Genomic DNA, 27,726 nt, shown 5'->3' on the forward strand with positions numbered 1-27,726 from the left:
GGGGAGGCAAATAGATCTATGTCTGGGCATCCCCACCTTTGAGTTATCATTGAAAATACTTGTGGGTGTAGTCTCCACTCGTGCGGATCTGCCATATTTCTGTTTAATTCGTCTGCCAATATGTTTTCCTTTCCTGGCAGGAATTGTGCTTGCAGTTGTACTTGGTAAGTCAATGCTGTGTTCCACAAGGTCATTGCCTGTCTGCATAAAGGGTAGGAGTGTGTGTTCCTCCCTGTTTGTTTATGAACCACATAACTGTGGTGTTGTCTGTCCTTATTAGTAGTTGTCCTGGATGCAAGAGGTCCTTGAAGGCTGTCAGTGCATTTTGCACAGCTAGCATCTCCTTTTGGTTGATGTGTAGATGCATTTGTTTTGCAGACCATTTGCCCTGTATGCACTGTCCTGCCATGTGTGCTCCCCAGGCGTAGTCTGAAGAATCTGTTGTCATAGTTTGGTTTGCTGGAGGTAAGACAAAAGGAAGACCCTTGTTTATTTGACATGCTTGAGCCCACCATAGGAACTCTTTTTGAAGGCAAGGAATGAGAGGTATACTTGTTTCGAGGCTGTGCCTGTGTTGAGCCCATACACTTTTCAGGTACCATTGTAATTTTCTCATATGCAGCTTTGCATATGGAACTAGTTGAATGCAGGATGCCATGAACCCCAATGCCTGCAGGATTTTCCTTGCAGTGAGCTGGGTAAAAGTTGCCATCTTTTTGAAGTACTGAGTCAGGTGTTTTGTTTGTATGGCGTGAGGTAAGCCATCTGGGCCATTGTATTTAAGCTGGCACCCAGGAATATTATCTCTTGTGAGGGTATTAGCTTTGACTTCTTTTTGTTTACTGTGTACCCAAGGCAACTTAGCAGCTTTGTTACAAATGCCAGATGCTGTAATAGAATGTCCTTGCTGTCCACTTGGATCAGGCAGTCATCCAAATATGGATAAATTTGTATTCCTCATTGTCTGCAGTATGCAATTACTGATGCCAGGCATTTCGTAAATACTCTGGGTGCAGTAGATAAGCCAAAGGGCAATGCAGAGAATTGATAATGCGTTGTACCTGCCAAAAATCTGAGGTATCTTCTGCAATCTTGTCTGATAGAGACATGCAGGTATGCCTCTTTGAGGTCCAACGTTACCAGCCAAGACTCCTTGCCCAGCATGGGAAGAAGCTGCTGTAGTGTGAGCATTTTGAATTTGGGTACCTCCAGGTATGTGTTTAGAATTGAGAGGTCTAAAATGGGTCTCCAGGCTTTGTCCTTTCTTGGTACTAGAAATAGTCTTGAGTAAAAACCTTGACCTTGCTCCTTTGTAGGTACCTGTTGAATTGCTTTCATATCCATGAGAGCTGAAATTTGCATTTGTGCCTCTGTCCATTGGTTTGGAGGCATATTTGGCATGCCTCTCATCCATGGTAAAGTGTGAAAATGAAATCTGTAGCCTCGGGTAATAATATCCAGAACCCATTTGCCCTTTGTTATGATGCGCCAGTTTTGTGGAAATAAGAGCCAGTCTTCCTCCCAAAAGTGCTGCCAGGGCAATTTTGCTTGGCAGGCAAAGAGGGAAGTCATTGTGTTTGTTTCCTGAAGGGTTGAGATCTTTCGTCAACACCTCTTTGAGTTGTTGTATGCCATTGTCTAGGCCTGAAAGAACCTTGTGGCTTGCCTCTGCCCCTTGGGCATCTGTACCTGCCCCTTTGGGGTCTGTCTGATGCCGGAAAGGACCAGTTTTTTGATGGCCAGTTTCTGCTGAAACGAGGAGGTTGTACCTGTAAAAAATCTTTGACTGTCTGCATAGATTTTGCCTTTTCTTCCATTTTCTTTAAGACTTCCTCTGCTTTGACACCAAATAACACATCTTTCTGCAATGGAGCATCCAATAACTTTGCTTTGACATGTTCTGGTAAGGCTTGCTCTTTTAGCCAAGCATGTCTATGAATTACAGATCCTGTGACAGCTGCTCTGCATGAGGATTCCAATGAATCAAAACCACACTCTCAGGTATGCTTTCCCACCTGTTCTGCTGCATGCAGCAAATCCTGCATCTCTTTGAAATCAGGTTGATCTGTCTGAGGGATCATTTTCTGCTTTAACCGTGTAATCAAGTACTGCTGGTATTTTAGCATGTGGAATTGGCAGTTTAAGGCCCTCATGGCCAAAGTGGCAGACGTATACACTTTCTTCCCCCATCTTTCTAATGCTCTGGAATCTCTTTCAGAAGGTAGTGGATTCTTAGCAGTAGAGGCCTTAACCCCTTTGGGACCCTGGGAAATGGTTTTGGGGTCTGCAACAGGGCTTTTATATAGAAACTTATGAGAATCAGGAACTCGGTAGTATCTGTCTGGTTTAGCTGGTGCAGGAGGTAAGGAGTCAGGTTTAGACTAGATTCGGTGTAGACATCATCCAAAATGTCTAAAACTGGAGGAATTGCAAGGGATCTATGCTGTGGAAGAAGAAGAAACTCACAGAGTCTTTTCTTAGAGTCAGAGTAATCTTGGCCTTCCCAGTAGAAGTGTTCTCTCATGGTGTGTAAAGTTTCCCCAAAAGAGTAGTCTTCAGGGGGGGAGACAGAGGGAATGGACTCTTCAGCATCTGAGTCTTCATAAGGAGGGAAGGAATAATCCTGGTCCTCAGAGTTAGCTGAGGAAATGGATGCTTGGTTAGAGGAAGGATAATCTTCCTCCAGTCTAGGCTTTTTGTCAGGAGGGGATTGGGAACCCCTGATAAGGGTAATTAAATCCTCAGCCATCTTGAGCATCTGTTTTTTAGGCATAGGGGCCTGTGGGGGGGTCTGTGGACCCGGTTTCCTAACTTTTAAGGGGGCTTTAAGTTTGGCATAAGACTTAATAGAAATAGCTGTCAGTTTGAAGACACCTTCAGAAACCGAAGGCCTGTCCAAAATCTCCGGATCACCGTCGGGGTTGGCGTCCGAGGGGTGAGATGGAACTGGCTCCTGAGGCCCAGCTGATTCAGTTTGGGAGGCCGTCAGAATTTCTAAATCAGCGGTAGTCAGGGGCTGCGTAAGCACCTCGCTGAAAACCGGAGAACCGGTGGCAGGCCTTGCTGAGGCCTCGGTATCTGGTCTTGGCCTTGGTTGCCTGTCCTTATTCTTTGCGTTTTTTAGTCATTGCTGATGTCGGTTGCTCCGACGACATGCTATGGTTAAATTTTCTGCCAAAATAATGTCGGGCGAATTCTGCCCGATGCTTGATTGTACATTTGTTGAACCTTGCACAAAACAGACAACCAGAGACGTCGTGGTCTGGGCCTAGGCAAGGAATACAATAAGAATGAAAATCGTTATGAGGTATTTGCTTCCCACAAGAAATGCAATTATTAACTTTGTCTGACATCGGTCTGAGACAAGAAATGTTTCCCCAATGGGGTACTTAGCTTTAGAGAAGACTTCGGGCTGAAATTCGATTCGAAAATCTCAGCAGCTAGCCGACTGGCACTTGTGAAATACTTCTGCTTCGGGCACCGCGCAGCAAGAAAGACTGAAGAAAATGGCGTTGGCTGCCTCTTTTATACCCCTGTTGCACTGACGTCAGGGAAGAAGCGACGACAACCGATGCTGGATCAAGACTTTGGGATTCGGCCGACTGCGGGACTGCCTGATGGCAGGATAACCCAAGTGTGATGACTGCAGCAGTATAGCACGATGAACATCTCTAAGTCTTATTAAAGAGCGCATTGAAATTAAGAGTGTTTAAGGGCTGTTTAGTAGAAAGATAAGCAGAGAATGCTTGACCACTGGTGTAAGTTTTGATGTCATGGACAGTTTTTCTAAGCTTTCTCTGCACTATTAAATGTTCATACTTGTCAACAGCTTCTAAGACCGATTGACAGTCTTTAAAGTGACTGTTTTGACCCCTTAATTTCTCTTTAATGTTGTTGTCCAGTTCCACCAAATCCACTTTTAGTTGGTCGATAAGTTTATTGTTGTGCTGGACCAACAACTTCAGAAAATCCAAACCAGCATTGTTGAAAAAAAGTAGTTAGTTCCTCAGAAAATGGGTCATCCTGATCAACTCCATTCAGAGTTTTGAAAAACCTGAGACCCTTAGGAAAGTACAGTTGTGTTCACTTAACGTAAATGTAGATGTTCGAATGCATTCACTGTTGCAGTCATCACATTTGGGTTATCCTGCCAGGGGTAGCCCTCAGTTGGCCAGAATACCAGAGGCGTAGTATTTCTGCATCAGTTGCTGTCACTCCAAGACTGACGTCAGGTCGTCAGTGGTATAAAAACAGGCAGCCGATGTCATTACATCAGTTTATCTTGGCCTGTCAGGAGTCTCCAATAGGAAGCTAGGTTACAGTGGAGGAACACCACCAGTAGAAAGTAAATACCAACATTTCCTTGTAAGGAGAATGAGAGAGAGAGAGACAAGGGGGGGGGGGTGGAGGGAGGGAAACCAGGAATGCAACAGTGAATACACTTGAACATCTACATTTACGGTAAGTGTACACAACTGTACTATGTTCTTGTGTTTCTCTGTTGCAGTCATCACATTTGGGTTGATTCCCAAAGCTGAAGAAAAAGGGTGGAGGCAGTCAAGAAGACTGGGGGCTGGCTAGGATGTCCTGCAAGACTGCGGTGGCAAAGCCTGCCCTGGATTTGGAGAAGACAGGCAGGTGGTAATGCTTGGTGAAGGTATGAACGGATGCCCATGCTGAAGCCTCCAGAATGTCCCTGGTGGGGACACCTCTGAGATAAGCTGCAGAAGTGGAGGTTGCTCTGGTGGAATGTGTCCTGACCCCCTTTGGGTGTGGTTTCTCGTGCTGTTTGTAGCAGAAATGGATGCAGTGTGCTATCCATTTGGAGATTGTTTGCATACAGCCTTGCCCTCTGCTCCTGCAGTGAAGCTGACTAGCAACTGATCGGTTTTTCTAAAAGATTTAGCCCTGTGCAGGTAGAATCTGAGCTGTCTGTGCACATCTTGAGAGTACAGAATCCTTTCCCCCCTTGTTCTATGGGTTAGGAGAAAAGGTGGGCAAATGAATGGATTGGTTGAGAGCCACACTGGACACCACTTTAGGCATGAAGGATGGGTTAGTCCTGAGGGAGACCCTGTCAGCAGGGAAAATGATGAAGGGCTCCACAGCCGTAAGTGCTTGTAGCTCTGATACTCTTCTAGCTGAAGTGATGGCCAGAAGCAATGCTGTCTTCCAAGAGAGAAATTTTAACTCTGCTGAAGCTGCAGGTTCAAAGGGGGGCAGGGTGAGCTTTTCCAACACAGAGTTAAGGTCCCAGGCTGGGGTAGGAGCTGTTCTGGGTGGCCTCAAGTTGTTAGTCCCGCTGAGGAACTGTTTGATGACAGGGTATGAGAATAGCAGTGGCTCTGTGCTGAAATGAGCAGAGATGGCCGAGGCCTGAATTTTAATAGAGTAGGATAGACCCTTGTGTAGTAGGTCTGGCAGGTAATCCAGGATGAGCGGTAGGAATGGCTATGCCCTTATAGCTCCCTTAGCCTGGATCTAGGTGCAAAATCTTTTCCATTTGTCAGCATAGGATTTTCTAGTGCTTGGGCATCTGGCCAAATGTATAACATCTAGAACTTGTTTACTTAGGCTGGCAGCTTGAGGAGAGGTCAGTGAATAAGCTAGGCTGTCAGGTTGAGGGTCTGCAATTGGGGATGCATGAAGTCTCCATTCCTCTGGGTCAGGAGTGTTGGGATGTGAGGTAGGTGCCATGGTGGTAGGGGTGACAGGCTGCGGAGCAGTAGGGACCAAAGCTGGTGTGGCCAGTCTGGGGCAATCAGCATTCCTCCAAGGGGCACAAGCAGGTGGGCAGGGGGAGGGGGTGGAAGTGTAAAGTCATCATGAGTTCTTATCACAAGGGGGTGGCTTTGCACTCCCTGTTTTTGAAGAAGAGGAACGTCATTGCATAGATCTCTGCATTCCCTGGGGCTGTTGTCTGGTGGGGGGGGTCTGCTTCCCCTGGGTCTGGGCTGTGTTGGCCTGGAGGGGGCAGGAAAGGACCAGTGCTTGGAAGGGCAATGCCTACTGAACCTCAGAGGCTGGACCTGTAAGAAGTCTTTAACTGCTTGCATAGATTTAGCTTTTTCTTCCATCTTTTTAAGACCTCTTCTGCCTTGGTGCCAAATAAGTTGTCTTTGTTCAAGGGTGCATCCAATAATTTGGATTTGACATGGTCTGGCAAGGTCTGTTCCTTAAGCCAAGCATGCCTTCTAATGACAGAACCAGTGACTGCTGCCCTGCAAGATGCTTCTAGGGTGACAAAACCACACTGTAAGGTACCTGATTTGCAGAATCAATTAACTCTTGTAACTTTTTATTTTCTGCACAAGCATGAAAAGAAGATATTTTTTGTTTGAGGAGTTCCATGGTATGTTGTTGATATTTGAGCATGTGGACCTGACAATTTAATGCTCTAATAGCAAGAGTAGCAGAGGTGTATACTTTTTTACCCATCCTATCTGAGGGGGTGGGATTCTTAGCTGAGGTTGCTTTGATTCCTTTAGGTCCTTAAGAGATGATCTCAGGGTCAGCAGTAGGATTTTTGAAAAGGAATTTGTGAGAGTCAGGGACTCTATAATACCTGTCAGGTTTCCTGAGAGCAGGAGGTAGGGTGTCAGCAGTAGGCAATGTGTCAGGAGTCAGACTGGATTCCATAAATACATCATCCTCAACATCCAGGACAGGAGGAATGGCCAGAGGTTTGTGCTGTGGTAGATCTAAGAATTCCCTGAGTCTCTTTTTAGAGACTGAGGATAGTCCTGACATTCCCATTGGAAATGCTCCCTTAAAGTATGTAGGATTTCCCCAAAGGAAAAGTCCTCGGGTGGAGAGGCTGAAGGGATGGATTCCTCTGCATCAGAATCCTCATAAGCAGAGAGGGTTGCATATCTTCATAGTCAGATGCATCAGAGTCATTGAACTCCTGTTCAGATAAAACTAGCGGGGACAAGTCTCTCTTTCTTTTGGAAGGGGTAGCCTGGCTTTCCCCAATAAGTATTATAAGGTCTTCCACCATTTTAAGCATTTGAGACTGAGGCAAGGTGTCTGAGCTTGGGTCGTTGGTTTTTTGGATGTGGTTCGTACCCTGGGTCTTAGAAACATGGTTGTTTTCGAAGAACTGAAGACGGGAAAGAAGTTGTCGGTCTGTGTTAAGTACCGTTAGCGCAAAGTACTTCCTCGGAAGCCAGTGCCTGCTCAGCGGCTCTGGACCCATCCAAGGTAGAGACAGCCGCAGGATCCTTAGTCAAAGAAGAGTCTCACGGCATACCGGACTCTGAAAGTATCTTGGTAGCGGCCTGCAAATCCACAGAAGTGGCATCAGGGGCTGCAAAAGCACCTCACTGAGGACCAGAGAACTGACGACTAGCTTAATGGAAGCATCATCGGCAGTTTTGGACCTGTGCAGGCTTTCTCTGCCTTTACCCTTACGTTTTTTCAGAAGATCGGTAGTCGGATGGCTTACTGAAGCCATATCGGAATTCGAGGACTGAGGGTGAAAATATCTAGCTACAATAACAGCCCAATGACTTAAATTCTGGCTTTGAACAAAGCACAAAACCGACAGCGGGGGATGTCATGGTCTGGGCCTAAACAGGTGATGCAGTAAGAATGGAAGTCTTGGTGTGGTATTTGCCTTTCACAGGCGAGACAATTGTTAACTTTTTCTGACATCGGTTAGAGCAAGAAAAAAGGATCCCCAATGGGGTACTTAGCTTTAGAAGACTTCAACTTCAATTCGGAACAAAAACTCAGGTAGCGGCCGACCGGCTCGCATGCGAACTTCTTCGGCTTCAGGATCCTCGGCAAGAAAAACTGATGTAATGGTGTCGGCTGCCTGTTTTTATACCACTGACTACCTGACGTCAGTCTTGGAGTGACAGCAACTGATGCAGAAATACTACGCCTCTGGTATTCTGGCCAAGGGCTAAGCCTGGCAGGATAACTCTAATGTGATGACTGCAACAGCAAAACATGAAGAACATCTATCTTGGACAAAATGCAGCAGTCAAAATACCTGTTCTCCACTACAAGAGCTCTATATTTTTTGAGACCCTTTTCCACTTCAAACAACTGATCAGCAATAACTGCACTTTCAGTGGTAGGGTTCTCAGCTGAGCTGTCAAAACTACTTAGTAAGGCAAAATGGTCATTATGTAAAATTCAAAGCTGCTGAGACATCCTTGTATAACATTTCTTTGTTAGAACTAATAAACCCTTTTGCACAGTCTGAATGTAAATTATCTTCAGATGAATCATTAACAAAAGCAGAACTACTTCCCCTAACAGAGGGTTCATTTTGATACAGTTTTCTGGTTAAAGCTGCTAAAGATTTCTGTATATTACCAAGTTCAGAGACAAAAGCTGCCATCATAGAATGTTGACTGTCCATGACTGGATGCAAAGTCAGATCCAAAAGGTTGTCCTCTGGAGCACATACATGCCCACTGGATGAACTGATGTAATTAAAGATCCAGTAGGCATGTATGTGTGAAGGGTGTGTGTGTGCCCACTGGATGAACTGATGTAATTAAAGATCCAGTATATACACACATATACATGGAAGTTTTACTAAAGTTTGTATTTCTGAAGAAGTCTGACTGACGAAAGCATGGATTAAACTGTTTTACGCTCATTTTTGAGCCTTTGTTGCCTTTAGTGTTTTTTGGTTCTTGTTTTTTTCTACACTGAGTGCTGTTTTTTTGGTTGGTCTGTTTTACTTTTTTATGGCATGTGCTCCAGAGGATGACCTTTTGGATCTGACTTTGCATCCAGTCATGGAAAGTCAACATTCTATGATGGCAGGTTTTGTCTCTGAACTTGAAAATATACAGGCATCTTTAGCTGCTTTAACCAGAAAATGGTATCAAAATGAACCCTCTTGCCTTACCAAGCAGATCAAGTTTTTCAAAGCTCTGAATGGAGTTGATCAGGATGACCCATTTTTTGAGGAACTAACTACTTTTTTCAACAATGCTGGTTTGGATTTTCTAAAGTTGGTCCAGCGTAACAAACTTATCGACCAATTAAAAGTTGATTTGGAGGAACTGGACAACAACATTAAAGAGAAATTAAGGGGTCAAAACAGTCACTTTAAAGACTATCAATCGGTCTTAGAATCTGTTGACAAATATGAACATTTAATAGTGCAGAGAAAGCTTAGAAAAATTGTTACATCAAAGCTTACAATATAAGTGGATGGGAAATAGGAAGTACACCCCGGGGATCACTTCTGTGGCTCTGATCGACAGGGGCACAGGAAAATAACTTTCTTGTGTGGCGTAAGCCAGGGAACCTTGTTGGCTAGGCTTACTTAGGCCCTTGGGCCGATAGCCTAGTACCTACCTATGAACAGCAGTCAAGCATTCTCTGCTAATCTTTCTACTAAACAGCCCTTAAACGCTTGTAATTTCAACGGCTGTTTTAATAAGACTTACAGTTCTGCAGTTAGAAACAGCAATGTTCCCTTAAGTTCTGGTTATAAAGGAACCATCAGCAGAGCCAAAGCATCAGAGACTCTGTGTCATCAGGGAGGTGGTGCCAATGAGGCTGCTGCTTCGCTGATGTCTGAACATCTACTATGAACTGTTCTAGTATTAGTTCTGGTAACAACAAAGAAAGGACTAATTAAAAAACAGGAGAGGTTTGACCAAAGCTCTGGGATTTAAGCAGGGTCGTGGGCAGGAGCCATTTATGGAAATAATGACTGTTTTGGACTTCAATATGAGTTTAGACAGTAAAATTTACAATCTGACTGATTTTGAGTTGTCTGACTCTCAAAAGCGCTTGTTGGGATTGGGTTTAAACTTTATCCCCAGTAAACAAGTGAATTTAGCTAACACTTTGTTAGAACTGAAATTACCTTTTTGGAACAACTTAATGCAAGTAGTAATTTTTTTAATTTCACTTTGAGTGACTACAGTCACTGAGTTAATTATCTGGATATGATGTTGAGCTGGAGCACCCTTGATAAAAATTTTTCTAGCAGTATACACAGGAAAAACACATATGTTAATAATTATTTACAGTACCATAGTAATCACCCTAAGTTTATGAAACACAATATCCCTAAAGGACATTACATTATAGCCTCACGTATGACAAGTGATGATGCTGGTTTCCTTCGAGAAATTGAGTTCATCACTAAGTTGTTCGTTAATAGAGGCTACACTAGGAAGTTATTACAGAATATTGCTTTAGAAATTTACAACAGGAGGGCGATAAAATTTCTACCTATTTTACTTCATGGATTCCAGGAGAAAAATGTTGGTACGGATACTGGAGATGCTTATTATGTTCCTAGGTGTGTTACTGGTATGTCTGTTGACAGGGATATTATCAAATCTGTGGTAAAGGACAATTGGAAAATTATTACTGGTAGCAGTGAGTTGCAACTAGTTTTGGGAAGTGTTCCTAATTTTGTATATAGAAAGGTCAACACTATTAAGAGTTTACTGGAGAAGGGTGATAACAGAATATCCCTCCCTCGCTTGGATAGACCTAAGGGTATGTACAAATGCTTTACCTGCAGTGTTTGCAGATACATTCATGAGGGACCTCATGTTAGCTTGTGACATCTGAGTCGTACCATTTCTGTATCAGGGAGATTTAATTGCAACACTACCAATGTGATATATATTGCTCTAAGTTCTGGATGTTCAGCCTTCTATATTGGTATGACTACCGGACAACTAAATAAGCGGATAACGGAACATTGTTAGTCTATTAGAAGTAAGGATGAAAATAATGCTCTATACAGACATTCAGTTTGTTGTTATTTGTTTAAGAAATTTTATTTTTCTATTGTTGAACACACAGACAAGGATTTGAGAGGTGGCAACATGAAAAACTTGGTAGAAAGGAGAGAGAATCTGTGGCAATTAAGGTTAGGAGCAGACAACCCTCCTTGGCTTAATGACACTGTCAGCATAAAATGTTTTTTATCGGATAGGAAAATAGTCATATAAAGGTGGATTTGGGACCCCCTCTTTGACTGTTTTTTAGCTTTATTTGTTTTAGTTTCTTTTAAGAGTTATATTGTATTGTTTAATTGTTTCATTGAATTGATGTAATTAAAGATCCAGTGGGCATGTATGTGTGAAGGGTATATACATATACATGGAAGTTTTACTAAAGATTGTATTTCTGAAGAAGTCTGACTGACAAAAGCGTGGATTAAACTGTTTTATGTTCATTTTTTAGTTTGTTCTCTGTTGTCGTCAGTGTTTTTTGGTTCTTGTTTTTTTCGTACACTGAGTGCAGTTTTTTTGGTTGGTCTAAGTTATGTCTTACCATAACATTCCATCTGCATTGCTGATCTTCACTAATCCTTGACATTCCCCCCCCTCCTTCCCTCAACCTGAGACTCTTAGTGGACCAAATTTTCCATGGCTAGCTTTATATTAGGGACACATATATGGTCTCTGATTAATGCGTCTATTATTATTATTACTATTATTATTATTATTAGCATAATTTCTGCTTGTTTGTCTGCCACTGTGTTGGGCAAACTCGATCTGAGGTAATTGTGAGAGGACCATTATGGGTAGAGCCTAGCTCGAGAGTTTGGAAGGAGCGAGCTGAAGTAAATGGATGAGTCGGTTCTGAGGCTCAAAGGATTAGTGAAGTTATCGACAACACAGATGGAACGTTATGCTAAGGCATAAGTAAAATTATTTAGATAGATACAAATAAGTTAACTAATGAGCTGTTAAAAAGGTGTTAAAAACCTTGTGTGGTACAGAGTTCGATTCCCTCAGCCTGTATTTGACTGCTGTGTGACCTAGAGCAATAAACCTTTAACCATACATTTGGGAATTTGAGCTAGGCTCCTTAATGGTCTCCTGGACTGCATGCCTAGTTACTATCTAAGAACCTAAATTAAGGTGTCTGGAGTTTTTACTGAATGGTTTTGTGTGTGACCTTTTTACCTTTTGGTTTGGATGTTATTTGTGAAATTTTGCAAGCACCCTAATGTTTATGGACTTCTGGTTTGGTCTTAAGTGTAGTGTTGCCAAAATACAGACAAATAATCCATTTATGTGATGTGTCAGAGTATTCATATAAAATTCTGTCCAGTATTATTCACCTCTCTTTTAATGACGCATTCAAAAGAACCAGTATGTGTTCAATTAATCTGGATGACGAAGGAGTTTCAAGTATTCAACCCTTCTGGACTTTAACCCCTATCATTTTTTCTACTGACCTAAAAAATGGTAATTAAAAAAAATAATTTTATCGATGGCTGGAAATGAGATTCCGGAGCTACTGGGGGATGCCAAAGACACTGTGGAAAGTAGTTACAAAGGATCAACCTTCCTCCATTCTACATCGCTCTCTACATAAAAAACGTTTGGAAATCAGGTTAAGCCACATCTGAGAAATCCAGACAACACACATCTAATACTACTGTTTCAATGCTAGTTTACGAGTGGATGATTCAGACAGTTTTGGTTATCAAATGAGATTAAATTTCCAGTCCATGACACAACTTAGCCTTCATCAAGGACTTCAGTGAAACTCTTGATAAGAAATTCAATGACACTAGACCCTTACCACAAGAAAGTGAACAGAATTAGCCGACAGATGTAATCTGGCAATTCACTGAAGTCTAGTGCTCTTTGCAACTGACTTGATGAAGAATCAATAGCAGAAAGACAGATTGTTATCAATGAATTAACCACTACCTACATCTGGGCAACAAAAGGTAAAGAAAACGTTATCTATAGAAGAGGAAAATGTGACTGTGACTTAAATCCTGAAGCCTCCAAGGCATAGCATGAGAAGAGTCTTAAGTCCTTCACAGAGGCTGGAATGGATATTTTCATCACAAAGAGGAGGATGACTTCTTACTTCAAACAAAAAAGATTTATTTGAATGACAAGACTTCTGCCGGGAGGGTCACTGACAGGAACAGCATTTCATCTTGAACAGAAGGACAGATGGATATTTGATTTCTTGGACTTAAGAGGGAAAGTTTCCCTTAAAGTCATTATTTTAAAGCCCTTCTTTCATGTACCATATTATCTCACCGAAATATTTTCAATATTCTTAAACATTTTAGGTGATGATCCTGTCTGAAATAGTATCAACACAGTTGGTATCTGTCATGTTTTGTGATCATCTAGCTGCAGAAGCAGGCTCTAAATGCAAGTTCTGTTTACACCATAATAATGAATCTGTACTCTCCAGAGTGTCACCGAACTGGTTAAAAATGAAACTATTTTCCTTAGGAAAACAGTAAACTGGAGATGCCAATAAGCACAGTTTCAAATGCTTCAGAGAATGGATGAGAAAAAACTGAAGAGTTTTCTAGACCTCATCTGTTTAACAGCATTCTACCATCATTGTTGCTGGAGAAGTCTCCAGAGGGCTGGCCTGGGAAGGAATGCTAAGATGAATCTACAGCCAGTTGAATCTTCATCTGTTGCTGAGGTATTCAAAGATTAAGAATCTACTGGCCAAGACTGCAAAAAGAAATACCGGAGATGTTGTGTAAATTGTCAACACACTCCTGAGGTAAAATTCACTCTCCTGTCTTCTTTGACAGTCATGCCTGACTGTTGCATGTCTTCTTTCACACAATCCATCCATCTCTTGGCTGGGTATTCTTGTCTCCTCTTGCCTTCAGTCTGTTTCTCTCAAATCTTCTTTATCACATTGCCTTCTACTTTCCTGCACATATTATTAAATCACTTTAAAGTGTTCTCCTTGAACTTCTCTCCAACGTATTAGCTAATGCTCTGAAGTCCTCATTTCTTCAGCTGTCCCACAGTGCGAATCCTACTCTCCATCTCAAGTTTCCTGAGTGGTTCTGCCTTCATTGACAATGTTTCTGTGCCATACAGAAGTACTGGCTGCACCACTGTATGGCACAGAAACATGATCAATGAAGGCAGAACCATACAGAAGTATTGGATGCACCACTGTATGGCACAGAAATATGATCAATGAAGGCAGAACCTACTGGATGCACCACTGTTTTGCGTACCTTGCTTTTCAATTTCTTTGGCATTCTTCTGTCATGCACTACATCTGACACTGTGTTCCACTTGGTTGCTGCACTTCTGAGTCTAGATTTGACTTTCTCATTCAGACTTCCCTTCTACTCAATCCCACCTCCCAGACAATACTACCTATTCTGAGTCTAGATTTAACTTTCTCATTCAGACTTCCCTGCTACTCAATCCCACCTCCCAGACAATACTAGCTATTAAGCTGTTCCACTATCTTCTTTTCAGTCTCAGAACTTCAGCTTCTTCTGATTTCCCTCATTTGTTGCCATAACAGTCTTGTCTGTACTCAGTTTCATCCCATATCCGTTCAACTTTGCACTCCAGTCCCCTATCAGTTCCTGTTTCATATCTGCTTACAGTGCTATATCATCTACATATAGCAGGTTTGTTGTTCTGTACCCTCTAACCTATTTGCTTATGTAGCCTGTCATGAGTATGAACAGGAATGGGCTCAGAACTGAACTCTGACATACACCATTTCCATATGAGCTTGAACACTATTCACACTTGTGCCACTGGATCCTTGTACATACCCTGTACTAATTTTGCCAATGTTTCCAGGACTACAAACCATCACAGAACTTCCAAGACAGCTTTCTTACGACCTTCTCAAATGCTTTCTCCAAGTCTAGGAATGCCTGGTTGGATCCTCTCATCGCCTCTAACTTCTTCTTTACTACAAATCTCACTACAAACAATGGGTCAGTTGTACAGCATCCTGAACTGAATCTGACCTGACATCTCACATTTTTCTATGGCTATTTCTTTTTTAATCACTCTCTCCAGTACTTTCATTCAGTGTGACACGAATCTAACATATCTGTACTTCCCCTAGTTTTGAATATCGCTTTTGTTTTTGTAGGCTGGCATTAGAATGCTTATACAGCCATATAGGCTTTGCCTTTCTCTTCATTTTGCTATGAACATTCTCAGGTGCCATTTCTCCCGTAATTCACTTAACATCTTAATGCTATATGCTGTGACCACATCTGAGCCTGTTGCTTTCCCCGACTTCATTTTACATAGTGCTCTTCCTCTTTTGTTGTATGCTGTCCATGTAGTAGTAGAACTTCTGTGGGGTGTTTTTTTTTTTAATCAGAACTTTCTTGCTATCCATTTTGAAAAGTACAACTCCAGCCTTAAGAATTACATTTTTTTTTAAATAATTATTTGGTCTATATCCTTTCATGACCATTTAGTCTGTATTCCATAATGGTGCTTTCACTCCTCCTGATTCCAGCATCTTAGGACAGTGGGAAAGGAAGGTGAGAGCTAAGGAATATGGACATCAACCAGAATTTTTGTATGCTCTTAACATATTCCATTACTGGCCAGAAAGTATGTTGCAATCAATGTCAACTACACTGGACCGAGAGGAACTATGCACTTCAGCACATCATCAATTCCAGTTAGAGTGCCTTTGCTCTAATTAGCAGACTTACACTTCCCAGAGTCCTTGACAAGTACTGCTATTTTAGGTCTCTTTCTACAAAGAGCTCTTGCAGTGGGACTTCGCCAGTTCCATACCACCAGGATAAATGAGCAACTACTCCAATACTCAGGGTGCTAAATGAACCTAGGGTGTCTGAGGGCACAGTTAAAACATTTATACCAAGAAGGCAACTCAAGGTTTTGCATTTTTTTGGTGGACATGGAATATTTTCTGTGTGTACTGCTTTATGTTAAAACGTATACATCTGGTCATCTGTGTCAGAAAATAACTGATTAGGACATGCAAATGAACTTACATGGGCCTGCCATATCTGTGAATATGTATACTGTATATGTACTTGCAAAACAAGAGAACTACATTTCTTAAGCACTTCCCTTAAATAGCTGACCATCTTGAATACATTTTCCAAAATACTTTTGGGCACAACTCTCAATTTCTTTACTCAAGAATTCTGGACAAAGCCAAAAATAATGCGGAGGAGGACAAAAGCTGAAAATCAGTGACACTTTTTAAATATTACTCTAATTAGTAAATGGAAAATAGGGTGAAGACAGTCCACACACCAGGAGGGAAATTCAGTCCACTTTATTCACCAAGAAATTGTGCTTTTCTTGGTGAATGGACTGAATTTGAATCAAGTGTTTTGGGTGAACTAGTTATCTCATTGCTACTTCTCTTACTTTTTTATTTTTGAGAGACGGAGAGTTCAAACCTCACCTTGACTGGAAGAAGGGAGTTGGAACAATCTGGATGAAACTAGAAAGCTAATTGGCCAGCTTTCACAACTTGTGGACCTGCTGACACCTATCGGCCAATTGTTGGTATTGATTCTCAGCAAGGGCTCCATACCAGGAAATCAGGAAGCCCTAAAGACGGTTTGTAACGAAAATCAGATTTCCAACAACTTTAGTGGCTCCCATGTTTTAGAAAACCACAAGGAACAACATGGAGAGGTACAAACCAAAGCTATGAACCAAGATATTGGCTTTCCACGGATTTTTTCTTCAGACATTAACACTGAGGATTTGGCTGATGTTGCAACTGCAGGAGGAACCGGAAAGGACATATACTAGGGCGACTGTTGTATTATTACTTCTGTTACTAAATAAGTGAATTGTTCCAGGAAAGCTTTTAGTTCCTGGCTTGAAGAAAAAATATATTTTTTTAACTCTGAGACTGTTGTTCTCACCAAGGAAGTAGTTGTCAAGGGGGACACATATAATAACTGTTTAGTTAAACTTTATGACTTGTTGAAGTTTAAATCTTTGCAAACTGATAATGAATACCTTAGGGACTGTTTAAAAAGAGAAATTGTCTCCAAAGGACTTAAAGACTATGTAAATACCCAAACAATATAGTTATGGGGTCTGAATTATACAGTGAACTAATGGAGGTGTTTAATAAATGTGGTTTAGATATAGTGAAGGTCACGATTAAGCAAAATGAGACTTTACTGGCTGAAGTGCGGTGGTGGTGCTGTGGTAGCGTTGTCGCCTCACAGTAAGACGTTGTCCTGTTCGATTATCAGCTAAAGCGTTTTCTGTGTGGAGACATGCGTGAATGGGCGTACCTTCGTTGAAGGTTGTGCGTCTGGGCTGGCAACTCGGTACGTAAAAATCTACTGCCAATCATTAGCGGACCGGAGTTCCGCTGTGGCGACCCCTAACCAGGAAAAGCCGAAAGATACAACAACAACAACAGACTTTACTGGTGAATAGCATGCACATATAGATGCACTTAAACAAATTACTTATGACCTTATGCATACCACTGAGGCAGAAAGAAAAAAAGAAATACTTAGTCATTATGGATAAAATAGACAAGAAGTGTGTTGGTATTATTAATCTAAAGATGAAAAAAGTGGATAGAGATATTTATGAATAAAAAGAGAAAAGGTATTACCCTGAACCTAGGGGGAATTTTAGATCTGGAAACACTATAAATTCTAGTTATGAGTATGTTAAAGGTAATACACATCATGTTAATTTTAGGGACAGCAATAGACATGAGGAAGCCTCTAATATGGTAGATGACACTTTAGAATACCCCCCACTTTGCAGGTTCGAGAGAATTATGAACCAGGCTGCACCCCAATACTACCAGTGTTATGCTCTTGGGGAGAAGCGGGGAGGCAAATGGGGGACATTTTAACCCCTGCCACTGATTTCATTATGCAAGCAGGTGTTGAATACACTTAAAATAATTTTAACATTTAATTAAATAATTTTAATATAATTAAAATTTAACATTTAATTATAGTGACATTAAACTAACTACAGGCCACTTTAAATTGCTTTCTAAAGGATTTAAATGTATTCCTAATGTGAAAGGTGACCCTACCAGGCTGATTCTTGACCTTAAGCTCTTTGTGAGAAAGATCAAGCTAGAATTACTATTTCAAGAAAAGCAGAAGGATATTTTGAGCAGCTGGTTAAAAAAAACAAATACGGGAACATATAGGTCATAAAAATAATAAAAAACACTACAAGTTGGAAGTTAATGAATGGAACGTTTTGACAAATTTGAAGTTAGATAAAAACTTTAGATGATGAAACCTGATAAGGGAGGGGTTGCAGTACCTATGAAGGGAAAATGCTTGACCTACTAGGTGACACTGACACATATATGAGAGTTTCAAAAAACAAAATCAATATTGCATACAAAAAGATTGATATAGCACTAAATGACCTCCTTCTTGAAGGACTGATTGACCTGAACACTTTCAACTACTTGAACAACACTAGACCTAGGATACAGACAATTTTCAGTATACCTAAAGTTCACAAAGCTGTGACCAACCCTCCTTTAAGATCCACAGTGGCCGCTGATGGGTCCAAGACTGCACCATTAGTGAAATTCTTGGACAATAAATTAAAGTCAGTATGGGGAACTGAGAATCAACTACTTAAAGACTCATGGGAGTTTTTAAAGGGGATTGATACAAACCAAGATTTTGGAAAAGTTACATTTGTTACTACTGACATTAAGGCTCCTTTCTCAGTCATTCCCATGAGATACGGTTGGAGTGGTTGGAGGCTGCACTAGTTATTAAATGAGTGATTTCATCTAATGACCTACATTTGGTGTAATACCTTATGAAGCTGGTTCTTAAAAACAATTATATATTTTTTGGCAGAGAGTTCTTCCACCAGATCAAAGGCATTGCTATGGGGACAAACTGTGCCCCCACTTATGTCAATATAGTTCTGGCCTGGTGGGAACAGAAATTTATTCTGGAATCAGAATACAAGGTATGCTGGTCACATTATGTGAGATTTTTGGACGATATCTGCCTATTTTGGGTAGACTGACATTAAACTGTATGAATTTTTGTCCTTTATTGAATTCACTACTGGATTCTTACATTTTACTAACACCACTTCTCATGACAAGTTACATTTTTTGGATGTGTCCATTGAAAAAACTGGCTCTAGGGTAAAATCTAAAGTATTTCGTAAAAACACTTTCAAAATTCCTACCTGCACTTCAGAAGTGTTCATCCTTTTTTTTCAAATAAAAAAAAAAGAGCATTGTTATGGGTTAGTACATTCGTGTGCGCAGGATGACTTCTTGTGATTCTGATTTTGAAAATGAATGTGACTACTTGGGAAAGCTATTCCAGGAGAGGGGTTACCCTCTCCAGTAACTGAATGAGATTAGAGCAGAAGTAACGAAGTTGAGACATAGTAAGTTTAGTCCTGTTTTAGACAATAGATTCCAGGCTGTTGGTGAGCATGGATGCATTAAATAGGGTTCTGATGATTTTAACACAGCTTTTAGTATGGAATTTAATGCTGATTTTCGTACATTTAACAATATTACTAAAAAAGAATGGAATACATTCATGGAGTTAACTGACCTGCCACTAAAGAGAGGGACCCTTTAATTATTTGCAGAAAGGGCAGGAATCTTAAAAATTAACTGGAACAAGACAAGGGCCAATATTTGGGAGCAAATACAAAGTGGAATGGAACTTTCCGATGTGGTGCATGTTTACAGCGTGAACACATTTTACACCAGGAAAGTGTATACATTATAAGCAGGGATAGACTTATTGTGGGTTCCTCTTTGAACAACTGCAACACCTCTAGGGTGGTTTACTTCATCATCTGTGAACAATATGGTACGTTTTATATAGGTAAAACCGAGCAAATGTTAAAAAAGCGTATCTACGAACACCATTACGATTTTAGAATCTCTAATGACAAAAATGCTCTGTTTAAACATACCTTAACATGCACCCAAGCTAGATTTGTTTTTCTTTTTTTATTAGAAAGTGTTCCCTTTGACATTAGAGGTGGCCACTGGGAAACTTGCCTAGCCTAGAATACAGGGAGTTGTTCTGGCAGGTGACCTTAGATGCAGGGACATATCCTGGGCTAAATGAAAATATCTCCATAGCCCCTTTGCTTAAACTTACAGCAGCCAAGCTGTAAGTATTTTTTACAGGTTCCCATACTTATAAAACTCTTTTTATAAAAATTTTTTTAGTGACACTCTTTAAGGCTACACCGTGATTAATTTTTACTTTCTGTTAAGCTAGGGTTTAGGTAAATACTTTCCAGCTCACAGAGTTTGTGCTAAAGTTTGGTCAGTAGATGGTGTTGTTTAGCCATTTTTTCAACTCATTCCACTTCACTGTATTTACATGTATATATTTTTATACAAAAATGCTTTTATTTTTTTTAAATATGCATTCAAATCTTATTTGTATGTTTTGAGCTTTTTTTAATTATGCAACTTGGAATGTTCATACTTTGTATGTGTTATGCTTTTAAACATGAGCTTATTGTTCAGGAAGGGCTAACTGAATGATGTTTTTGATTGGTGGTTTTATACATGAATTGGATATATAAAATGGTCCTTTATTACTGCTTGTGTTCATCTGATGAAGTCTGCTGGTAGCGGATGAAAACGTGCATCATTTGAAGCAGTAATGTGTTTTTCTTGGTGAATAAAGTGGACTGAATTTCCTTCCTGGTGTGTGGACTCTCTTCACCCTATTTTCCTGTTACTAGTTAAGTGTTTTGGGTGCACTAGTTCTCTCCTTGCTACCTCTATCACTCTAATTACTTAAGAAGTTAACAGGACAACAGATTCTGCATCTATATGGATTTTCAGAACAATAACTATGACATTCTAATGTCTTGTATTAATGACTGACTGTTATCATACTGCATAATGAAGGACAGTTGAGAGGTATTCTTTTAGATGATGCGTTCACTGAAAGAGCATGCATAGACACTTCTTAACATATATAGGGGAGTAGAAATAGTGAGTTATACTCAAAATATCAAGCTCACTTTCTTGCCTCAGTGAATGCACATTCTTATACAGCAGCAACCTTATTTTCTAAAACTGTGCATGATATTTATCCATAAATGCATTATCTGTAACCTTTAAACATAATAATCACTTTTAATTTTGCTTATAAAAACAAATTTAATCCCAGCATACTCACATTTTTTAGAGTTTTTGCACCAACCGAGTCGATGAAGTTAACTTGACAGAAGTCTAATATGATGCAGTGTGTATCAATCACAGGCTTCATGAAGGTCTCAAGCTCATCAGAAACATCATGCAAGCTACCTTCAGAATGGAGGCTGTTCCCATTTTTTTGGCGCTTTACAAGATCACCACCCATCTGGTCATGTTTTGCAGCTGTCTCTTCAGCACTGTTACTCTGTAAGAATTGATTACAATCCCAGTATTACGACAAATGTATACATTCACACTCAATGTAACCAGACAACTGTACAATTAACCAGAGATTTTCAGCTTGGACTACAGTACTCCAATACCACTACGTAAAAAATACACTGCACAGCACTTTAAAATAACTGTGGAGAAAAATAATAAAACTGAGGAAACCACAAAAGTGGCAACACCTACATTGGAATCACATTGGTGAAAATTAGACAAGAGAGTAAGCTACACTCTAAATAAAATCCTTTTGGTTTGTGCTGTAGCCAGCGTGTTAAAAAATGCATTGTAGAAGATGGATAAATAATGGGTACTGTTAACTCATTCACTCCAGTGGAGCTCAGGAAGTTTGCACTGTAAATTCCAATGGGCAGAGCCTCAGCCTTTTGACAAAGTCAAATTATGTCCTCACATTTCAAACAAACTAGAGATTTCATATGATACTAAGCAGTTCTGTCTGTGTTACTTGGTGTTAAGATATTTAGAAAAATGTGAAAATTACATCTATATAAATTAATACCATAAAAACAACAGTTAATGTCTATTAAACCTGCACTAGACAGAGGTCAAATATTTTTGAGTTTGCCATTGTGTGAGCTTTAAGATGAAATCTTTTAAAACCTTGTACGTAGCATGGTTTTGGAATTATTGACTCAAATATGACAAGCAATATTTGATACCTAGAGGAGTCAGCAACAGTTAACTGCAGATGCACCTGGAGGAGTCACTTGGATGTAATAAGTAACACTTGTGGAATGGAAACTGATATGAACCATTACATTCTGAATCTGAGATGCTAAACACACTAAATCCTAAATAACTATTCTGCTGCAAAACTAGGTTACTGATGAAGTTCTTATTCTGAGGGGAGGGGGTTAAGGGGAGAAATCCCCCACTAGAAAGTAAGATAAATGAGATTCGGTGTTTCTCATGTATTTATTGCTAGAGTAGTGTTGTAGACTTCTGTCTCACAACTGCATTCTATTTAGACCCTGTAAAAAGCAGGCATTAATCAGACAAGACATATAACAATGAAGAGTACAAAATAAAGTGTTATAAAATACTGAAAACATTTTAAAAAGGATTAAATAGAATTCAAGGAAATAAATGGCAGGCCAACTAAGAATAAAAACAATGCGAGAAGCAGGAGCACTGAGTTTTCAGAGTAAAAGTTGGCACAATCAAATCAGGCACCATAATTATTCTGAATACATAGATTTATAAGAAAAAACTGCAAATTCATCTCCAGTGAAACTGTCGGTCCACACACAGCATAAACCACTGGTTGCCACAATCAACTGCAAGCAGTGGTAAGAAAAGGTTCTAAGGTCAACAGAGACCAGGCTGAAGACCTGGAAGTTGACTGGAGAGAAAGCACAATATTTCAAGGAATTACTCAGGGCTCTAGCACCTCAAGAAGAGGAGGAAATAGGTGGTGCTGAAGAAGAATGGTAGTGCCTCAAAACAGCATGTACAGGGACTACAGAGGAGATGTGTGGCCGAGGCATGTATGGAAAAAAAGGCACATAAGGAAAGCTGGTGGTGGAATGCAGAAGGTGGAATGCAGAAGTCCAAGAAGTCATCAAAAGAACAGAGGAGTGCAGAAAAAAGTGGGAAATAGAAAAGATGGACCAAGCTGGGAAGGAATACTGGTTGGGTAACAGAGGCTATTAGAGGAGTTGCACTATCAAAGAACAAGGCATCATAGGCAGTCTACCAGCTTCTGGGACGTGCCTCACTAGATGGTTCAAAGAAACTATATCAGGTTAGATGGTTCAAAGAAACTACATCAGGTTGCAAGGCAAAGACATAAAGATAAAGAAGATAGCCAGACACCCTTCATAAAGGGTGCCAGCAACAGCCTGCTCACCAGTCCACAGGACATCAAATGCAGATGGAAGGAGTACTTCCAGCAGAATATGATTGAGGAAGAACCCAAAGAAGCTGTACTGCCCCACAAACAGCCTGCAATGAAAGAAGAGCATGAAACCACCATACAAGATGTAAGAAAAGCACTAAGGAAAATGAAGTTGGGGAAAGCAGAAGGCTCAGATGAGGTCACAGCAGATATGATGAAGATGTTGGGTGAGATGGAGGAGAAATGTGTCCTGAGGGTACTCATAGCAGTATGGAGAGAAAGACGTATCCCAAATGAACTGAGAATATGCATACTAGTGCCAATGTTCAAGGACAAATGGGACATTCATAATGGTGGGCAGTACAAAGGTATCAAACTCCTGTCACATTGCATGAGAGTTCTGGAGAAGGCGCCTGATAAATGACTACTCATAGTACAGAGTAAGATGGGAGATGAGCAGTTTGGATATAGGTCAGGATGCAGCAGAACTGACTAAATGTTTGCAGTGAGGCAGATACTTGAGAAGAAGCTAGAATTGAGGAAAGAGTCCAAATGGGCATTCCTAGACTTGGAGAAAGCATATGACAAGGTCCTAAGAAAGAAGTCCCAGAGAAATTGGTAGAATTAATGCAGGCTATATATAAGGACCCAATGACTCAAATATGAAACAGAGTTTGGTCACACAGAGGGGTTTCCCAGTGGGAGTGGGAGTTGGTGTGCATCAAAGTTCAGCTTTGAACCCACTGCTGTTCATAATGGTGATGGACTATGTTAGCAAACAGGTCAGAGGAGACTGATCATCAAAGTTGCTGTATGCAGACAATGTGATATTACAGGCAGACTCTGAGCAAGACCTCCAGCAAAGGACAGGGGAATGGAATACAAAACTGAAGGCACATGTGTCCTATCTAGACTATACAACTGCATCAGTGAAATGTAGAACATGTATTTTCATTGTGAATCAATATTTGAATCTGTACGTTGTATATATATCTTACAGTTATTTATAATGTGGAGCTTTTCTCCCTGGACTTCTGCTGAAAAAGGACATTCTGTCCAGTTGGACTTTCTCAGTAAATAAATGTAAAATAAAATAATAAATAATAAAATAACTGAGTACAGATAAGACAGCTGTAATGGCAGCAAATGGTGAAATCAGACGAAGTTGAGAACTGAAATAGAAGGAAAAATAGTGAAACAGGTTAATAGCTTCAAGTATCTGGGAGGGCTGGTTGAAGTTTGAATGAGTAGGTCAAAGGTACAATCAGAGGGGATGCAGCAAACTGGCACAATGTGTTAGGTGTAGTGTATGACAGAAGAATGCCAAAGTAGGTGAAAAATAATGTGCACAAAACAGTGATGCAACCAGTACTACTGTAAAGTACAGGAACATGGGCAGTTAAGGCAAAGCAGTTGAGAAAGCTAAAGGTGATGGAAATGAAGTGCTTGCAATGGGTAGGATGCACACTGTGGGACAGATGATGAAATGAGGACGTAACAGTACAAGCTAAAGTTAACTCCAACTGCAGAAAAAGTCAAACAGAACAGAATATGGTGGTTCAGGAATAGATACAGAAAAGCAGAAGGCAATCTGGTGAAGAAGATTAGGGGCAAACAAGAAGAAGGCAAGAAGAAACGAGGGCATCCAAAGAGATGGATGGATGTATTGTGTGAGAGATGGCCTGCAGCCATCAAGCATGAGTGTCAAAGAAGGTAGGAGAGTGGCATTGAATAGAGAGAGAGAGCAACATATGACAACACCCCTAGGAGAGTGGCATTGAATAGAGAGAGAGGGCAACAGATGACAACACCCCTAGGAGAGTGGCATTGAATAGAGAGAGAGGGCAACAGATGACAACACCCCTAGGAGAGTGGCATTGAACAGAGAGAGAGAGAGAGAGCAACAGATGACAACACCCCTAGGAGAGTGGCATTGAACAGAGAGAGAGAGGGCAACAGATGACAACACCGCTAGGAGAGTGGCATTGAATAGAGAGAGGGCAACAGATGACAACACCCCTAGGAGAGTGGCACTGAATAGAGAGAGAGGGCAACAGATGCCAACACCCCTAGGAGAGTGGCACTGAATAGAGAGAGAGGGCAACAGATGCCAACACCCCTAGGAGAGTGGCACTGAATAGAGAGAGAGAGCAACAGATGCCAACACCCCAACCCCATGCAGAAAATGGAAAAAAGGAGGTTGATAATGACAACTTTGATGTCCGAAGACAATCAGTCTGAGGAATGAAATTCTGAAATACAGTATGTACTTCAGTTTACTTCACTCACTCACAGTATTTATTTCCTTTAGGTTCCAATGGTCTTATAGACAAACCACAGTACTTTACGGTTACATTATAGGAATGTTGCTCTCTCAGAAAAAGAAGGAAAGAGCAAACATATTCCTTCCTTGCTAAAAATTAGCTGTTAATGAGTTTGTCCCCACTATCTTAGTCAGGCACACTATTTCTACCAACGAGAGTTCATTTTTGTTGAACAGCTATCTGAAAAGGCATAATTTATACAGAAAACAGAAGTCTATAACTGTAAAGTAATGTCAGCAACACAAACATATGAAACTTCCTTCCCTCCTTTCTTCTCCCTCTCTCTCCAGCAGGGTGCAAGGGAATTACAGGGTTCACTGGCCACATCCTAAAGCATAAACACAGCAGGCTTATCTAAAAGCTGAGTCCACTCAATCCACCCACTCTTTACTTTGGACACATTTTGTACCACCTCTGCCCTTGTGCTTTAACTTCACTGAAACATCCCTAAACCATACACACAGCAGGCTCATACAAAAGGCAATCTAAGTCCACTCAATCCACCCATCATTTATTTTGGACAAACTTTGTACCACCTCTGCTCTTGTGTTTTAAGTAAGTGTAAGGATGTTAAGCAAACACTGTATTCTTTACAGTGTGGTTTGCTTAACGTCCTTCTATACAACATCTGAACGCATTTATGTCTACTTAACACAGTAAAGACAAAATACAGTCAGACATTGTGCAGGAGGACATTAAATGGTGCACACCTGTATTTATATCCTCTTGTCTTTCTTCAGTGGAACTGCATGCCTTCAAGGAAATCAGCCTTGGTCTCCCTTCCTTTTTTATTTCTCTTTCCCCAAGACAGTTACTAAACCATTTTTCAGCTCTGAGCCAGTACTGTGCGCAGTCACCATTAACTCAGTGCACTCAAGTGCCTAATTAAACTAGAAAAGTGTGTTATTTTTCTATAGAAGTGTCCCTGCAAGCAAATAAATATGTATGTAACAGTGAAGTCTGCAGTTTGAACACCAGTCTGTGGGCTATACTTTTATGTAAATTATAAATATTTGGCAACCTAAAACAAATAGCTCCATTTTCTTAGACCACAGCAGCCCCACTGGTACTTTCTCCTTCAACTGTCCTCCATTAATTGTTTTTAAGCAGTCCACTGTCTCCCTTCTTTAAGTTTATTTCTCCTTTGCCACAGATGCTTGTGTAACCACTTTCAGTTCTGAGCCAGTATTTTACTTTTCCTGAGCCGCAGTCCTACATTTTGGCTTTGTCTCATAGTTTTGCTGATCTTTGTGTGTGTGTGGGGTGGGGTGGGGTGGGGGGTGGGATGGGTATCCCTTGGACTTTGCAATTGAAAGTCCAAAGAAACCTCCTTAACATTATCCAGTTGTTCAAACAGTCAAGTGCAGTTTTTACTCTTGTATATCCCCACTAGTTATGATAACTTCATATTGGACTAACTCTCCTACTAAAACTGTGTCCTACAGCAACAAAATTAAGAGTTTCATCTGCTAGCACAGAGGCATTTTAAACTGCATTGTTCCTTTAACTTCTCTCAGCAGATCCGTGGCTGTTTAAGTCCAGTCACTGATTGTTTTTCTATATCTCTTTGCCAAGTTGCATTTTCAACCCACTTTGCACTTGCTAATGCTCGGGCTCAGTTTGCTCCCCCTACCCTACCCCCAACTCTCACCCACCCCCTCTTACTCTACATTTATACTTCTACTTCACCATCCACATAACCCAAAATTCAATATCAGTTCCCTCCAGAAAAAAAATCAATCAATAATTACTCCCAATAGTGACACCCACTCTAGTTTACCACTCAACTATCTCACTCTCACTCTCCTACTCCTTGCCCCCCTTAACTATCACATTACATCTCTACAACCAAATCCATTACCTTCCTAACCATAATTAACAGCAAAGATAAACCCAAGTTAAATAAGATGCCCCTAACTCAGATTATTCTACTATCCCTCCTGCCTTTACTAGTCTTCATCACCAATTATCAAATTCGCCTCCTTCAAATACAGAGGACTTCAACCAATCCTCATAAAGAATATCAACATCTACCCAGCCTATGTTTCTCCAAAATACCCTATCTCTACAAATAAACCTCTTCTGATTTATTTATCAATAAATATCTTAAAACTAAGTATCCAAATTTATGATTAAATACCAAACCAAGAACAAAATATAACTGGCCATACTCTTTCCTATGTAAAATATATATTCAAACAATTAGCAGAGATATTCACCCTAATCCAGGTCCCACTATTCATAAAAACATAACTTCCAACCCAGAAATAAACCAGTTACCTAATACCTCTAAACAACAAAAAAACTAAACTCACCTTACTAAATATGAACATAAGTATGTGCAATAAAATCCATGATATCCATGCCTACCTTGCTACATACACTCCTGAT

At 40.6% G+C, this 27,726-nt stretch overlaps 1 protein-coding gene across 1 annotated transcript in view; it reads right to left on the bottom strand.

Moving 5' to 3' along the window:
* The window catches only part of SLC26A5 (solute carrier family 26 member 5), a 1,021,139-nt gene that overhangs the window by 127,073 nt on the left and 866,340 nt on the right, over positions 1–27,726 (bottom strand). The window contains exon 19 of the mRNA XM_044088519.1: positions 20,912–21,133. Coding sequence (XP_043944454.1) covers positions 20,912–21,133 — 222 coding nt within the window. The remainder of the gene's footprint in view (positions 1–20,911; positions 21,134–27,726) is intronic.

The sequence above is a fragment of the Protopterus annectens genome, chromosome 11.part0 (genome assembly GCF_019279795.1).
Source record: "Protopterus annectens isolate FY-2018-M chromosome 11.part0, PAN1.0, whole genome shotgun sequence".
Lineage (NCBI taxonomy): Eukaryota > Metazoa > Chordata > Ceratodontiformes > Protopteridae > Protopterus > Protopterus annectens.